The following is a 17,198-nucleotide window of genomic DNA, read 5'->3' as shown; positions in this document are numbered from 1 at the left end:
CGCCCTGTGACGTGAGCCCCTTTTGGCGGCTGTCTTCAGGGGCAAGCGGGCCTGGATGGGTGACTGCCCTTTCTTCGGACCCGCCGACCTCGTCCAGGGCTCTCTGCTCTGCTCCGGTGAGGGGCCGTACATCCAGCGGTTCCACTCCTGTATTGTTCCGCTCCCGCCGGTTATGGGCGGCCTTCTCCTGGGGGGGGGGGGGGGGGACAGAAAACGCACAGATTCAGACGGTTCGACGCATGCAGCCCAGGGAGTGGGTAGCTGGTGTCTTCAATGGCCAGGGCACCCAGCCATGGCAGCAGGTATCGGTGCTGGCATGTGGTGCAGGGTGAGGGGTCGGCTGCCCTCGGGGTTGGGGGGGTTAGGGTACGGGTGTGTATATGCAGCTGCAGCTTGTCAGCCTTCTGGGTGTCAATCTCAAATCCGGCACCATTTCTCGTTGGAACCAATTGTGCTCGCCCCTCAGCAGTCGCTGAATCGGTCCAGGCGAGGCGGCTCGTACAAGTCCACGAATCCTGCCCCGGCGTCAACACTGAGGGCAGAATTCTCCGATTGTGAGACTAAGTGCCGATGCCGGTATGGGAACCGTAGTGTTTTACGACAGAAAAAACGGCGCAATAGCTGCACTGATTCAGCTACCTTAAATGGGCAAGCACCATCACCACGTGGAACGCAATCAATTCCATGCAAAACGGTGCCGGATTCGCTGGGTCCATGATTGGCACACATGAGGTTCACACGCCGCAGCCGCACTTAAACGGTCCTTTCCCACACACACCGTCCCAGTCAACAAGGTGGCTAGAAAGAGAGCAGCGCCACGGTTCAGGGACGCTGAGCTGGACACCCTCCTGGATGCCATGGAGGAGAGAAGGTTAATCGTGTACTCTGGCCCAGGAGAAAGGCCGCCAGGCGCCGCCGTTCGCCGTGCCTGGGCGCAGGTGGCAGAGGCGGTCAGCGCTGTGGGTAACGTCATCCGGACTGGCTTGCAGCGCCAGAAGAAACTCCGCGACCTCCTCAGGGCAGCTAGGGCGAGTTGACCGCTCCATTCCCCTGGCACTAACCCCCCCCCCCACACACCTGTAACCGGCCCCTCCCCCGGGGGATGGCCAAATCGCAGCCTGCCCCACATGCCAGCACCCATGCAAGCCGCCATGGCCGGGTGCCCGCCTCTGCTGCCAGGGGTACCGTCCGTTGGCACTGCACTCACTGGGGGCTGTCGTGGGTGTGCCCTTGAGTGGTCTGCCGGTGGGTGGCGGCTGTGGCAGGGGGTGGGTTGTGCGGGTGGGCGCACCCATACGGCCGGTGTCACTGTGTAGAGCCAGGGGCCAAGGTGGGTGGTCAGTAGGTGCGCAGCAAGATGGCTGCCATATTGGCGGTCGTTGCCTGGGTACCGCCCCAATCCTGTGGGGGGGCACCCCGGCTGCTCGACCAGTCTCCCCCGGCCCTGGCAAAGGGCCCCCTACTGTAGCCAGCAAGGCCGGTGTCCGGGCAGCTGCCCATAGTCACTCCACGCCATTTCGTACCTCCTCTCTCTCGCTCAGCAGCCACGACACCAGGTTCACGACTTTTGAAACCACAAGTGAACCATTTCGTCGGAAACTCGGCCCATCGCAGATGGTGAATCTCGGAGGCCCCTGGAGAATAGGAGGCTGGATTCTCCGATCCTCGACGCCGAAATCGGGTTCGGCGACGGGGTGGAGAATTCCCATTGACACCAAAATCAGGGGCGGCGCTGCTTTCGCGATGCTCCACCTCCTGAAAAATGGCGTACTGTAGGAGTACACCGTACGCTGTATCCACGGCCTCAGGTCATTGCCTGAGGCCCGCCCTGCGATACTCTGTCCCCGACTGGCTGAGTTCCCGACGGCGTGGAACACATGTAATCTCACCTGTCGGAACTCAGCGTAGTGACTGCGGACTCAGTCCCGCACTGCCACAGACAGGGGTGGGCCGATCCGCGGGCAGGGGGGGGGGTTTATTCAGGGTGGAGGCACTATGGGGAGCAGTCCGAGCACGCGAGCTGGCCAAAAGGGGGAACTATTCTTGCGGTCCGGGTCCATGGGTGGTCCCCATGAAGCACGGCACGGCCGCTGCAGGCCGCCTGCGAGCGCATGCGCAGCCACGGACCCGGCAATGCTCCAGGCCGTATCGGCAGCTAGAGCTGGGAGCTCTACTCTGCCTGGGTGCTAGCCCTCCCCGGAGCAGGGAATCGGTGGCCGTTTTGCGCCAGTTTTCCTGGCGTAACACATTACCGTTTTCACGGTGACATGGGGACTTAGTCTCCCAAACTGAGAATCCAGCCCAGGGTGTCAGGCCCGCTAATGTTATGCCTCCTGTACTTTAACCCCGCGCAACAAGTGATGCATTTACCCCATTTTTGGGGTGCAGGAACATCCCGATTTGGTGTCAAACCGACGTATATCTCAATTTGGCCTCGGAAGCTATTCTCAGCCCAATCGAGTTTTGCGATTTTGGCGAGCGGCAAACCCTTAGTCTCAGCAACGGAGAATTCCACCCCATATCTATTCGAACATGAAGATCAAATCTATTAATGGCATCATTATTTACACTGGCATGAAGGGATGTCCACTGATGTGGATCCAATTTACACTACCATCAGGTACAAATAATGAATAAAATGATAAATGGAATGGACTATAAATAGAGGACAAAGTGGAAGAAGTACTGTTAAATTTATGTAATGCCTTGATGGATCCCTTCTGGAATATTGGGCCCCATAAAGGGCACTACACCAGAGAAAGAATATATTGTCATTGGAAGGAATGCAGTGCACATTCACCAGAATGTTACCAGGGTTACAATGGTTAGATTATGATGAGAGATTACATAATCTAAACTTGTGTTCCCTGGAATATAAAAGATTCAGGGGTATTTTCATTGTGGTTTGTGGGATTTTGAAAGGAACTGGTTGGTTAGATAGAGAGAATGTGCGGCACTGATGGGGCAGTTTAGGGCAAAGTGATCGAACGTTAAAATCAGAGCCAGGCTGTTCAGGAGAGACGTTTGAAAATATTTCTTCATGTAAAAAAGAGATCAAAGTGTGGAATTTTCTCCCATTGAAAGCTCAATTCATCATTTTTAATTGAAGTTAGGTATGCTATCCAGCTAGTTTGGTGCAATTAAAATACAGATCAGCCACAATCTCACTGGACAGTGGAAAGGCTCGAGGGCCTGAATGGTTTCCACCTGTTCCAACGTTCCTGCACTGGAATAAAGAGGATTCCATTGATAGGATCATTATTTACACTGGGGTGAGATCATTATCAGCACTGCCTGTAAACACTGTGCCATATAATAGACTCCACAGCACTTACTTTAATCTTGGAGGGGAATTTCTGCAAATGTTCTTCTCCCTTACGTCCAAAGATGGTTAAGCTAAATATACAACATTTGTTCGTTTGAAGAACTATCAAATGGAATTCTGGCTCATTGCTGTGGAAGGAGATTAAATGGGTGGGTAGAGCCATGATGGGGCCTGTAAAAAGAGATTAAAGGAGGTGGCCTCCAATGTCAAATAGGATGGGTTGTATGCTGTCACTAGGAAGAGCGGACATGATGCATAAATTACCTTTCCTCAAATTGTGCTGACCTTTGTCCTTACAAAGCACAGAGAAGTTCCAGAAAGTTCATAGATTCTAACCATCCACGTTGTCTTCTTTCACAGCTTGTATAGAGAGCTCTGAGCAGAACTCCAAGGGAAGATTGCTGGTGCAACAACAGCATCAACAGATCACGGATTATACTGCTACTGAGACTGGAGAGATCTCACGCTCTATCTTTGAATTGCTGAAATACTAATTACTGGCTGAACGCCAATCCAATATGAATAAATTATCAATGTAAACATTCAATCAATGAATCCATCATCAGTAAGTGATGAATTTCAAAACAGAGGGGCAAGATGTCAATGTGCCACATGACAGCAGCCTCAGGAAGTGGTCAGAGCAGGTCTGAGGACAAAGCTTCTGCAAAGTGTTTTTGTAAATCAATAGAAATACGGCAGATGTAGGGTTGTGAATCAGTCTGATCTCAATAGGTGCACAGACCTTGTGAATAAATATACAACACTGGCCATAAATGTTGCACAGAAAATGATTGGACAGCAATAATATATCCATGGTGATGGCTGGTCCAGCTGAAAGACTTCCTAAAGAGGACATTGAACCCTCAACAAAGATGGTAAGGGTAATTCAAGTATTTTTTCTCCCTAATGTCTACCAACCTCTTCATTATTCCACAAATGCACAAATCTCCTTTCACTGCAGGCATTGATCTTTGACAGTGAATAGATTCTACCTGGAGTAGTGATGACTTTCCCCATTTCTTGTCCACCCCATCCTCCAGATGAACTCAGTTATAGCTTAGATTAATGCACTTAATGACATTGAGGGTGATCAATCCCCATCCTGACATTGCCTGTGGCCATGAATTATCACAGTGACCTATGTGACCACTGTACAGATTTAAAATGAAACCAAATTTCTTGAAGAGTTTGATTTGGATGAAGTGCACAGAACATCCACATTCTCACCTGTTGATCCAAGGAAGTACCTCTCTAACACAGATCCATAACCTGTGGGGGTGTCCTGAAGGTCGCTGATGATGAATGGCTGGGAGTCAATGTCAGCATTGTTTATAGGCCAGTACTGTGAATACATACTTCCTCCTCCGAACCAGGACACATTTACCATAGAGAAACAATCCTGTGAACAAGTTACAGATAATTCCATTACATATTACAGTGATTACTGTACATCTACAGCGCAGAAACAAGTCTATCGGATCAATGCTGATATTTATGCTCCTCCATTCTACTTCATCTCACCCTATCAGTACCTGTTAATCCTTTCTTCCCTGTGTGCTGATCTGGTTCTCCCTTAAACATACCTATGTTATTTGTCTCAAATTCCTTCCTACTGAATCTTCCAATGGATTTATTAGCGACTATCTTATATTCATAGCTGCTAATTTTGGACTCCACAAGACCCCATTTACAATCTTTCAATTTAAAAAGTGCTAAGAGGAGCCTGGAGAATATAGAATGTTCTCCACAAAACTCCTTATCTACTGGAAAATTATAAGAATTGAAAAAATATGCAATTATTAAAAGTAATGTGATTAATTAATCTCCAACCACAGCCCATATATACTCCATATTATCGTGGATTCTATCCACACAGTGAATCGCCTTCCACAACCTAACAACAACCTCCACTATTATGCATTCTCCCCACTCATTGAATCTTCTTCAACTGTTTATGTACACCCTCCCTCGCAAGATCTCTACTCATTTAACCTAGCGTTTGCTGGGAAGTTGATTGTACGAGAAATTGCAGCTTGATCCAGGTCTCACATAACATTCACACACATGTACGTGATTATGATCCTTGTAGAGATATAACTTTTTTTTTAAAGAGATCCCCATGAAGCTAACAGAAAGAAAATCACTGGACAGGATTTCACTTTTGAAAACTTTTACTGTAACAAAGCAACTAAACTCACCTTGATACAAACATTAATTAATAGGTGAAGGCTATTTCAAATTAAAAGGTAAGTTTTACTCGATGCAACAAAGATACACCTCGCTTAGTTACAAGCATTCATATTATTTTCCACACAAGTTTGGGACCATGTATAATCTCATTGCCTTTCCAACACAGCCTCCGTTATGTAAGATCTCTCGCCTCCCATCCAATTGTTTTGGCTCTTAAGTTGCATTTACCAGCATCTGTAATCCATCCAAAGTCCCACTGTACATGATTACCACCAACAAGGTACACATCTACAAATCCTCTGTCTCTCGGGTCACAACAGTCCGAATCGCATAGAATGCCCAGAAACTCCCTCTCCAAACTCTTTGGTAGGTATGCTGTGTTTTGGCAACACTGAACCAACAGCAATGGGTATTGTATGACCATAAGACATAGGGGCAAATGTAGGCCATTTGGCCCATTGAGTCTGCTCCAGCATTCAATAAGGTCATGATGTGGAGATGCCGGCATTGGACTAGGGTGAGCACAGTAAGACATCTTACAACACCAGGTTAAAGTCCAACAGATTTGTTTCAAATCACTAGCTTTTGGAGCACTGCTCCTTCCTCAGGTGAATGAAGAGGGAGGTTCCAGAAACATTTATATAGACAAAGTCAAAGATGCAAGATAATACTTCAAATGCGAGCATTTGCAGGTAATTAAGTCTTTACAGAGCCTGAGAAAGGGGTAACCCCAGGTTAAAGAGGTGTGAATTGGCTCAAGCCAGGACAGTTGGTAGGATTTCGCAAGCCCAGGCCAGATGGTGGGGGGTGAATGTAATGCGAATCCAAGGTCCCTGTTGAGGCTGTACTCATGTGTGCAGAACGTGGCTATAAGTTTCTGCTTGGCAAGAATGCTTACCCAGAGATCAGAGGCTGAATGCCTTTGACTGCTGAAGTATTCCCCGACTGGAAGGGAACATTCCTGCCTGGTGATTGTCACGCGATATCCGTTCATCCGTTGCCGCAGCGTCTGCATGTTCTCGCCAATGTACCACGCTTCAGGACATCCTTTCCTGCAGCGTATGAGTTGACAACGTTAGCCGAGTCGCACGAGCATGTACCGTGTACCTGGTGGGTGGTGTTCGCACGTGTAATGGTGGTACCCATGTCGATGATCTGGCACGTCTTGCAGAGATTGCCATGGCAGAGCTGTGTGGTGTCGTGGTTGTTGTTCTGAAGACTGGGTAGTTTGCTGCAAACAATGGTTTGTTTGAGGTTGCGCGGTTGTTTGAAGGCAAGTACTGGGGGTGTGGGGATGACCTTGACAAGATGTTTGTCTTCATCGATGACATGTTGAAGGATGCGAAGAAGATGTCGTAGTTTCTCCACTCCGGGGAAGTACTGGACGATGAAGGGTACTCTGTCAGTTGTGTCCCGTGTTTGTCTTCTGAGGTCGGTGCTTTTTTTTGCTGTGGCGCGTTGGAACTGTCGCTCGATGAGTCGAGCGCCATGTCCCGTTTGTACGAGGGCATCTTTCAGCGTCTGTAGATGTCTATTACGCTCCTCCTCGTCTGAGCAGATCCTGTGTATACGGAGGGCTTGTCCATAGGGGATGGCATCTTTAATGTGTTTAGGGTGGAAGCAGGAGAAGTGGAACATTGTGAGGTGTTGCTAACTTTGCCTTAGTTCAATTGCTCTGTTTTATCACCTTTGCTCTTGAGTCGCCAGGTATCTTTATGATACCGCCACCTGGTTCAAGTCCGAGTAATGATCAATAATCCAATACACCTATTAGTAAGATTTAAATCAAAGCACATTTATTATACACAGTATTCACTACTCGTGCAAAAGTTCTACGTTTAAGCTACTTCTACAACTAACAGGCCTATACTTAACTTGGAACTGGCCCACCAGGTCAGGGAAACAAATGGCCTTTTGTTCGGGTTCTGAGCCTGCGGGATTCGAAGTTGGTACAGATTGGTAGCTAGGAGCGCCTATCTCGTAGCGAGCGTTGAAGTAAGACTTACAGTTTCGATCAGCTGCTGAAGAGTGAAGAGCTGGAGAAGCGGTGGAGAAGAGCTGAAGAGCTGAGGAAGAGCGATTTGAACTTGGGGCTCAATTTTTAGAGTCCTCAGGGGCTTCCCGCCTTTCGGGGCGGATCCTGTACCTGGTCCCAAGTGATTGGACTTTGTCCCAATCACTTGGTTCGATTTTCTCCAATGCTGGAGCGGTACCCTGATCGATGGGCGGTCTTGAGTTGGTCGTTCACCTCCTTTTGTGTAGGCTTCTGCTGGCGCCAAAGAGTCTGGTTTTGCTTTGTGTGTCTATGTTGCTTATTGTTCCCGGGGATTGCTCATTAGTATGCAGATGGCTGGTGTTTAGTTATGCTGATGGTTGCTGGTATCGATCTTGTCTGGCCTTTCCAGAGGTAAATACACAGCCAACCTGCAGCTGCTCGTTTTTGTCCTGTTGGCTGACTTTCCCATCAGCCTTTGCCGTTCGCCATTTTGAATCGGGAGTTGGCCATTTTAAGTGGCTACATTCCCTCCTTGTGATCCTAACGCGAAGCGTGAAGGATCACATAACTATGTTGCTTTCCATTCCCTGACCTGGGGGGGGGGGGCACCTCCTTCATGGCCTCTGCACTGACCACAGCTATGCAAAAAAATGTTACTAACAATTCGAAGGGCGCTATGTCAAACAGGGACATGCATTACAAAACAATAAACTGGGAACCTCTAACTATTCTTAATACACTACACTCACTTAAACATTTCATTATTCTACCTTCCTCAACCATACAAACAAAATCATAGCAGTTTATACATCAGTCTTCCTGGCTTGGCAGTCAAGCTCAGGATCGTACAATTTGCTCATGAACAGTTCTTTACATTTCTTTATTTACAATAAAACGCAAGTGAATGCTCTTTATTATAGATCGCGGAGGTCGGGGGTCTGGTCGTATCCGAAAATAGGGGATCTGATCCTATATACCGGGGTTCGAGCACGGTAGGCTCTCCTCCATTTCCGTAGACGCATAGTCTGCACTATGCAGCAGAGTATCGCTAATACCAGTAAGGTTTCTATTACATAGGACAGGGAATACCAGGTTATAAACCTGGCACACCAAGATGATGTGGTGTCGCTGGTGACTGGGCTCTGGGTACTGTGGGGAAGTGAAACATTAACGGCTGGGGGGCTTGAAGTCATGGGGTTCGCGTTCATTGGCAACCAAATGTCCATAAAGATGATGCTGATCCATGTGAAGGAAGTCCTCATGGCTCTTCCATGTCTTTCTTCTCTTCTCCGGTCCTGGAGCTTCTGGAGTTCTGTGGAAACAAGCATAGTGTCTGTAACTATCTTTGTTTAATATCTCGTACGATACTGTGTCTGTCCTGTAGTGCCAATTACTCCCTTTATAATTGGTCACTATGTGTGACTCCCTCATTTTTTTTTCAAAAATCAAATTTTAGGACAAGACACACTTCCCAATAATGAACCAGTGCGAGCCGTCTCGCAGACTGTGCAATTTACCATCCAAATGTTTCAGGATGTAAATAGCATGTGGTTGTCAACCTAAAGGTTACCTAAAACAAAACAAAACGTTTTGAACGAAAAGTGCCAAAATGAGGTGCGTCTGGGCCGCGACGGGTAAGGGATGGAGTCCCCGGGTAGGATGGCTACCAATGCTGTGTCTCTCCTACCCGAACGTAGTTGACCAGAGGGGAGGGTCGCAGGCACGGCGGGCCCCAAGCCGTTTCTCCACTGCCTGGGCAACCGACAAGAACGGGCACAAAATGCAGTCATCGTGGTGGGGCTGCCGTAGTGGTTCTCTCCTTCAAAACAGAAGGGCAGTTACGAACGGGCGTCTGGTACCTAAACCAGTATCTGCAGACAAGCTAGTTCCGCTGAACTAGTGTCTGGAAATAGTGAGTCTCTGTGGGCAAGTCCTCAGAGGTTTCTGCTGAAAAGGCGTGCGGACAAGTTCTCAGAGGTTTCGGCCGAATAGGCGTGGGGCAGTGAGAAAAAAATTCTTCTGTCGGACATACAACATTTAACAAACGTACAAACAACATAAAACATTCTGCAGCTTCCATCAGAAAGGACACCACTTCTCCCAAGCAGTTCCTTTTAAAACATCATCTGGACACCTCAGTTCTCGGTTGTGAACAGGGTCGCAAAGGGGTTCTCGGTTTGGGAGTCAGACCCGAGGTCGTCACCTTTTCCCGGGTGCCAAACTCTTGAGTGTATCAGGGCTGAAAGGGCTGCATGGTGTGAGGTGGGGTCGCTCTCGTCGTTGTGGACGAGTCGGAATGAGTTATCTCGGTGCCAATAGTTGGTGTCTAGTTGTGTGGGGACAAAATCGGGGTCGTCATGGAAGTTCGGTGGTGGGTTTTGTTTCGGAAAGTGATCATGAAGGGATCATTTGGATCGTAGTCAGAATCGCTGGGTGTGGGGCCTGTTGCATGGGGATAGTAGGGAGGCGTGCTGTGGCTATCGTCCGAGTCACAGTCGCTGTCTCTGCTGCTGCAATCGGTGGGCGTTCCGGGGCGGAGTGTATATTTCGGGGGTGGAGTCGAGGTCGAGTCCGTGGCTGGGCTGGACGTGTTGGGGGTTGGTAGGGTTACGTTGGCTGTGGGCGGGGCGTGGTGTGCTGCGTCGAGCATGACGTGGTGTGGGTGGTTCGACTGTGTTCCATATGCCTTCAGCTGGTTTATATGGAACCACGCAGTCGTACCATTGGGGTACTTTATTTTATATACAGAAGGGCTTACTTTATCCACAATGGAGTACGGACCCGGGTATTTTGGTGACAGGAATGTGCTGGGGTTATATACAGAGACTTGCTGTCCTGTACTGTACTCAGTCGCATGCACTGTCTTGTAGAAACAGGTCTTGCACTGTTTCATTCTGGTGCCCAATTTCACTGCGGCTGCTAGCTGAGCCGTTTTAACATTTTCCACTAATTGTTCTACTGCTTTCTCGTGTGTGAGGGCCGTCATCTCGGGGCTGGTCAAGTCTAAACCTAACAAATATTCTGTGCCTTTCATGGGGCGTCCGGTCATGAGGGTGTGTGTGATGTAACCTGTGGAAGTAGAAATTGTGTTACGCAAAAACACCAGCGCAAAAGGGAGGACTGAGTCCCAAGTGGTGTTGTTCTGCTGGACCATTTTTCTGGGGGTGGTTTTTAGGGTCCGATTCATGGGCTCCACGATACCACTCGACTGTGGGTGGTATGCTATGTGGAATTTTTGGGTGATGCCAAATAGCGTGAGGACGTTCTGCATGACACGTCCCGTAAAATGGGAGCCTTGGTCGGATTCAATGCTGTGGGGGAGTCCCCATCTTGTAAAGGTGTGGTGGGTCAAAATCTTGGCTGTGGTTTTTGCCGTGTTTGTGCGGGCTGGGAATGCTTCCACCCATTTTGTAAATGTGTCAATTACCACAAGTACATATTTATAGCCATTCCTGCAAGGGGGCAATGGTCCTATAAAATCGATCTGGAGGTTAGTCCAGGGGCCATTAACGGGTCGGATGTGGCTGAGTTGAGCCTTTTTGACATATCTGTCCGGATTATTCTGGGCACAGATAAGACAATTCTCGATGTAATGGTTTACATCTTCCTTTAAATTCGGCCACCAACAAAGCTGCGTGCGATGGGCTGTACTGGGATTGATTCCCTGATGTCCATGACCGTCATGGAATAAACAAATCAGTTGATTCCTGTCCTGTTCAGGAACCACATAAAGGGTATCTTTTAACACCACACCGTCATGTGTGGTCAGAGCATTTTCAAAGCTCTCATAGGGTGCTGGATATTTACCTTTTACAATCTCCCTGAGATTGCTGTCCTGTTTCTGGGCCTCCACTAGATCCTCGATCTTTGTCTGTGAGACCTGAACTGCACTCACTGGTGCGCCTTTGGGGGGTGTCCAACAGTATCCATGCCTGGAAGCTGCTTTGGCCAGTGCGTTGGCTTTCACCTTTCCAGGGGGGGAGGAACGATGGTGACTATGAACCTTGATTATCCGAAAAGTCCTGTTCTGGGCTTTCTCTAAAATGTGACGGAGCAATGGGGCTGAGGGGAGGGGTTTTCCGTCTGCAGAAACAAATCCTCTTGCTTTCCACAGGGGCAGGAATTCCGTGAGGCTGTTGCAGACATAGAGGCTGTCCGAGTATATGTCTGCTGGGCTGGGGAAGGAATCTGGGTATTCCACTACATACGCGATGGCCGCGAGCTCTGCTGCCTGCGCGCCTAAGCGGCCTGGATGTTTTAACGATATTTCCTCAAGGGCGCATCCCTGCGCGTCCTAGACATATATACCGCAACCTGTTATGCGCTTCCCATCCAAGACTGTGGAAGATCCATCCACATAGATCTTTATGGGCTCACACGTGTCTGTGTGCTGGGGGCTCTGGGTTGAACTTCCTATCTTTCTGGGGGGTGTTTTCGCAATAAAGGGGCCTGTGTCGTGGTGTGGAGAGATAATTTCGCATTCATGGGGGGTTCCGGGGTACTGTAAGTTGTCGGCTAAAAAGGTGTGCGTCTTTGTCCGTTTAACAGTGATGCCCCTTCCCTGCAAAAGAAGGGTCCATCTCGCTGCTCTAATCTCACTAACTGTACCGTCCTTGAGTCGTCTGTCCAGTAAAAGTTGGGTGGGGGTGTGTTCGGTGAGAATTGTAATGGGGTTCAGTCCGGTAATATATGAAAAATACTGCACTGTCCAAATTACTGCGAGTAGGTGCCTCTCACAGGCTGAAAATCCCTGCTCCACAGCATCTAAAATTCTGGAGGTGTAAGCTCCGGGCCTTAACTGGTCGTGCCGTTCCTGGAGGAGCACGGCCGAAAGGGTGCGGTCTGTGGTCGCTACCTCTATGCGTAAGGGGAAAGCGGGTCTGGAACTTGCAGTGCGGGGCTGCTATGAGTGCCTGTTTTAAAGAGTCCACAGCATCCGTGTGCTGCGGAAGCCATTCCCAGGGGGCTCCTTTCTTTAGGAGGTCTGAGAGGGGCGCTGCCTTGCTGGCGAAACCGTCAATGTGGTTTCGGCATTGCCAACCAGTCCTAAAAACGACCGGAGGGCTGAAACGTTCTGGGGAAGGGGCAATTTAGCAATCGAGTCAATCCTTTTATGCTCGATCTCGCGTTTACCATGTGTGATAATTGTTCCCAAATATATCACCTTTTCTTCCAAAATCTGGGCCTTTTTGGGGTTGACTTTACAACCGATTGAGTGTAAGAGTTCCAGGAGTTCGGACAGAAGCTCAATGTGCTCTTCCTTGGTGTCCGTCTGCAGTAGTAGGTCGTCTACATACTGAACGAGGCATTCGGGGCGAGAGAATTTGGCTAAACCATTTGTCAGCTGTCGGTGGAAAATGGAGGGGGAGTTGTGGAAGCCTTGTGGCAGACATGTCCACGTGTACTGCTTGCTTTAAAGGTGAAGGCAAATTTGTACTGGCACGCCTTTGCCAATGGAATGGACCAGAATCCATTACTGACGTCCAAAACCATAAAGAATCGGGAATTGAGTCCCTGCTTGAGCATGGTCTCGGGACTTGTTGCTACTGTGGGGGCTGCTGCGTGGGTGACTTTGTTGAGTTCCCGGTAATCCATGGTCAGTCACCATGATCCATCGGGCTTTCTTACTGGCCAAATCGGGGCATTATTAGTGGAGGCTACTGATCTACGTACGCCCTGCTCTAATAAGCTTTCTATTACCTCTGCCTCTTGGGGAAATCCATACTGTTTTTGGGGTCTAGGGTCAGGTCCTGTTATTTGTACGGAGCCAGTCATCCGTCCACAGTAGTGCTTGTGGGTCGCGAATGCTGCCCTGCTCTTTTGCAGAACTGCCCTTACCTGCTTGTCCGTACTAAGCGTGGTCGGGTTGAACCAAAATTCACCTACTGCGCTAATTTTGTTCACGTACTCTCCTATGTTGAGTGTTGCGGGGGCTCTTGTGGATTTTGCCATCTTCCAGACACACTGGTTGACTGGATCGAATGAAAGATTATGGGAATTCATGAAATCGATTCCCAGAATGTGCTCTGCTGTGTGGGGCAGGTCAACTAAAACTACCGGGTGCTTGGTGATGATGGTACCGATTTGAATGGGTACAGGGGCTGTGATGTGTCCCTGCTGTGAGTGGCCTGTAAAGCCGCTGAGGGTGATGGTGGCTGTAGTGGGCCACGTGTCTTTTTGGAACATAGTGGAGGAATTTATTGTGGTGCGGGACCCTCCTGTGTCCCATAGAAATTCGATGGGCTGTCCCCGAATTTTCGCTGCAACTACCGGTCGTCCGGCCCTATCCCAAAGGGTGTCGCAGACCCAACTGGGGGAGCCCGTACACCGTCAGTCCATTCCGGTCAAGTCTGTCTGATCTGAACGGGCGCTAACGCTATGAATGGGCCCTGTCTTTTTCTTACTCAGAGTGCCCGTCTGCTGGGCTCTCTGTGGCTTTTTAGGAGCATTGCACTCTCTTGCGAAGTGTCCCAACTGTCCGCAGTTGTAACACTCCTGTGACTTGGGTGGGGGGCTGTTCTTTCCCTCATTCACCCATGCGGGGTTCTGGTGTGTTTTTACTGCCTGCATATCTGCTCCGGCCTGCTTTTCCTCGGGATTCATGACTGCGGGTTTACTTTGTATAGATTGCTCCCAATCGCGGGACTACCCACTTCTCGTTATGGGCCTCCTCTGAGGGATCATAACTCGTGCAGGCTTTCTGTCCTGTTTCTGTGACATGGGAGATAAGGGTGCGGGTCCATTTGGCCATGTTGTCTGGGGACAAATGGGCACGGTCTAAGTCTCCAAAGACTGCTGCAAAGTGGATCCACAGGCGTCCAGCAAACGCTGTGGGGTGCTCAGATTTATTTTGCCTACATTTGTTGAGGCCATCTACGGGGTCACCCCGGTTATACCCGATCGCATCCAGGATCGCGGTATGCATTTCTGCAAGGGTGCCTCCTCCTACATTCTGTGGGTCGGGAAGGGCTGCTGCTACTGAAGGGTCTAAACTTAAAACTGTGAGCTTTACATGCTCTAGCTCATCCAGGCCGTACGTGGTCGCCTGATGCTTAACTGTGGTAAAGAAATGGTGGGGGTCTGAGGTGGGGAGGAACGGTGTGATCTTATCGCACGCGTCCCGTAATTGGGTCACTGTTAAGGGGGTGGAATATAGAAATTTCTCATCGTCCGATGTGGCTGGTTAGTGGGTTCATTGGACCTTGAACTATCTGCTGGGTGGGGGTTTGGGGCGCTTTTCTCTTTTGTGGCTTTCCCTGCGCACATGTTCCCTGAACATCTCTCTGCGCTGTTTCGTTCAATTCTTCCCAATCAGGGCCGTCTTCCTGATCTAATTTTTCTCCAAAGGTTTCCTGAAAACCTTTCTGAACTGAAAGCAGTGATTGCAGCTCTGCAATCTGCTTCCGGCACTTTGCGTGATCTAGCGTGTTTTGTCTTTGTTCTGTGGTGGCAGCATGGAGTGCTCTTAATGCTGCCTTTAGATCACTACACTGTCTCTGTAATGCCTCTACCTGTTTTTCTGTTTCTTCACGTACCAGGACTGCACGTTGCGTGTCCTGATAGGCCTTTTCGTATTGAGACTGGAAGCTGCTTAAGTGCGCCAGACAAGACTGGTGAGCCCTTTTGGCGTCATCCACCTCTCCATCTTTTGCTGCCAACTTCCTCCTCAATTCCAAATTCTCCTTTTCTACCTCGCTTACATCGACCTTACTCGAAGTATGCCCTCAACTTCTTTCCGGAGCGTCCTAACGATCTCCTCTGTGCCTCGCAATTGTGCCAAGCAGGACACGATTGCCATCGGCTTGCGAGCTTTCCCTGAGCTCTTTTTGTGGATCTCACTCAGGTTCTCCCACCAAGTATGTCCTATACTCCCGGAGCCTGATTCCTCGTTGTCACAGAATTAATTCCAAAGGGGCCATCCTTTCCCTTTGAGATATTTCCTGATCTCTTCCTCCCAAATGGGACATCGTCCCACTCTACTGCTGCTGGTCGCTGTGACCGCAAATTCCTCTGGGTTCATTAGTCGCTGCATTGCCTGCATTGCCATCTTTCCTATCCGAATGCTGCTCTTCAAATTTTGGGACAGGGGTATTAATCCGAATGCTGCTCTTCAAATTTGGACAGGGGTATTAAGGCGGTGCTGTAAATACGGGTACGGATTTCGCTACTTTCCGATATACAAACTTCCGACAGTTTTGTCGCAACAAAAAAATCTACCAGTTTTACCTTATCGCCCTGTTAGTTACTCATGCATACACACACTTCCGAATTATGAGTATTGATCAGAACTGCTTGAACACTTGTGGTTTTCTGTTGCCAATTGGATCACTAATTCAAATTCTTGGGTTCTCCCGGAGTGGTTTTCCACTTCGAGATCGGGTCCCGTCAGGATGTCGCCAAATAATGTTGCTAACTTTGCCTTAGTTCAATTGCTCTGTTTTATCACCTTTGCTCTTGAGTCGCCAAGTATCTTTCTGATACCACCACGTGGTTCAAGTCCGAGTAATGATCAATAATCCAATACACCAATTAGTAAGATTTAAATCAAAGCACATTTATTATACACAGTAATCGCTACTCATGCACAAATTCTACGTTTAAGCTACTTCTACAGCTAACAGGCCTATACTTAACTTGGAACTGGCCCACCAGGTCAGGGAAACAAATGGCCTTTTGTTCGGGTTCTGAGCCTGCGGGATTCGAAGTTGGTACAGATTGATAGCTAGGAGCGCCTATCTCGTAGCGAGCGTTGAAGTAAGACTTACAGTTTTGATCAGCTGTTGAAGAGTGAAGAGCTGGAGAAGCGGTGGAGAAGAGCTGAAGAGCTGAGGAAGAGCGATTTGAACTTGGGGCTCAATTCTTATAGTCCCCAGGGGCTTCCTGCCTTTCGGGGCGGACTCTGTACCTGGTCCCAAGTGATTGGACTTCGTCCCAATCACTTGGTTCAATTTTCTCCAATGCTGGAGCGGTTCCCTGATCGATGGGCGGTCCTGAGGTGGTCGTTCACCTCCCTTTGTGTCGGCTTCTGCTGGCGCCGAAGAGTCTGGTTTTGCTTTATGTGTCTAAATGTTGCTTACTGTTCCCGGGGATTGCTCATTAGTATGCAGATGGCTGGTGTTTTGTTATGCTGATGGTTGCTGGTATCGATCTTGTCTGGCCTTTCCAGAGGTAAATACACACTCAACCTGCAGCTGCTCATTTTTGTCCTGTTGGCTGTCTTTCCCATCAGTCTTTGCCGTTCGCCATTTTGAATCGGGAGTTAGCCATTTTAAGTGGCTACAGAGGTTATCCGTGGGCTTACGGTAAAGCGAAGTGCTGAGGTGACCGTCCTTGATGGAGACGAGTATTTCCAAGAATGTAACCGATTTTGGGGAGTAGTCCATGGTGAGTCTGATGGTTGGATGGAACTTATTGATGTCATTGTGTAGTCGTTTCAATGATTCTTCGCCGTGGTCCAAAGGAAAAAATGTCATTGATGTATCTAGTGTATAACGTCGGTTGAAGGTCCTGTGCGGTGAGGAGGTCTTGTTCAAACTTGTGCATGAAGATGTTGGCATATTGAGGTTCGAACTTGTTCCCCATGGCTGTTCCGTGTGTCTGGATGAAGAACTTGTTGTCGAAGGTGATGACGGTGTGATCCAGAATGAAGCGGATGAGTTGCAGAATTGCGTCTGGAGATTGGCAGTT

General features: G+C 49.0%; 1 protein-coding gene across 1 annotated transcript in view; it reads right to left on the bottom strand.

The window, feature by feature from the left end:
* LOC140430942 (SITS-binding protein) overlaps positions 1–17,198 on the bottom strand; it is a 256,680-nt gene that overhangs the window by 195,868 nt on the left and 43,614 nt on the right. Inside the window, exon 2 of the mRNA XM_072518773.1 lies at positions 4,553–4,724. Within this exon, the coding sequence (XP_072374874.1) occupies positions 4,553–4,724 (172 nt within the window). The remainder of the gene's footprint in view (positions 1–4,552; positions 4,725–17,198) is intronic.

Source organism: Scyliorhinus torazame, chromosome 10, assembly GCF_047496885.1.
Source record: "Scyliorhinus torazame isolate Kashiwa2021f chromosome 10, sScyTor2.1, whole genome shotgun sequence".
NCBI lineage: Eukaryota > Metazoa > Chordata > Chondrichthyes > Carcharhiniformes > Scyliorhinidae > Scyliorhinus > Scyliorhinus torazame.
Note: the sequence above shows the minus strand (reverse complement) of the source record. Positions and strands in the feature narration are given on the sequence as shown.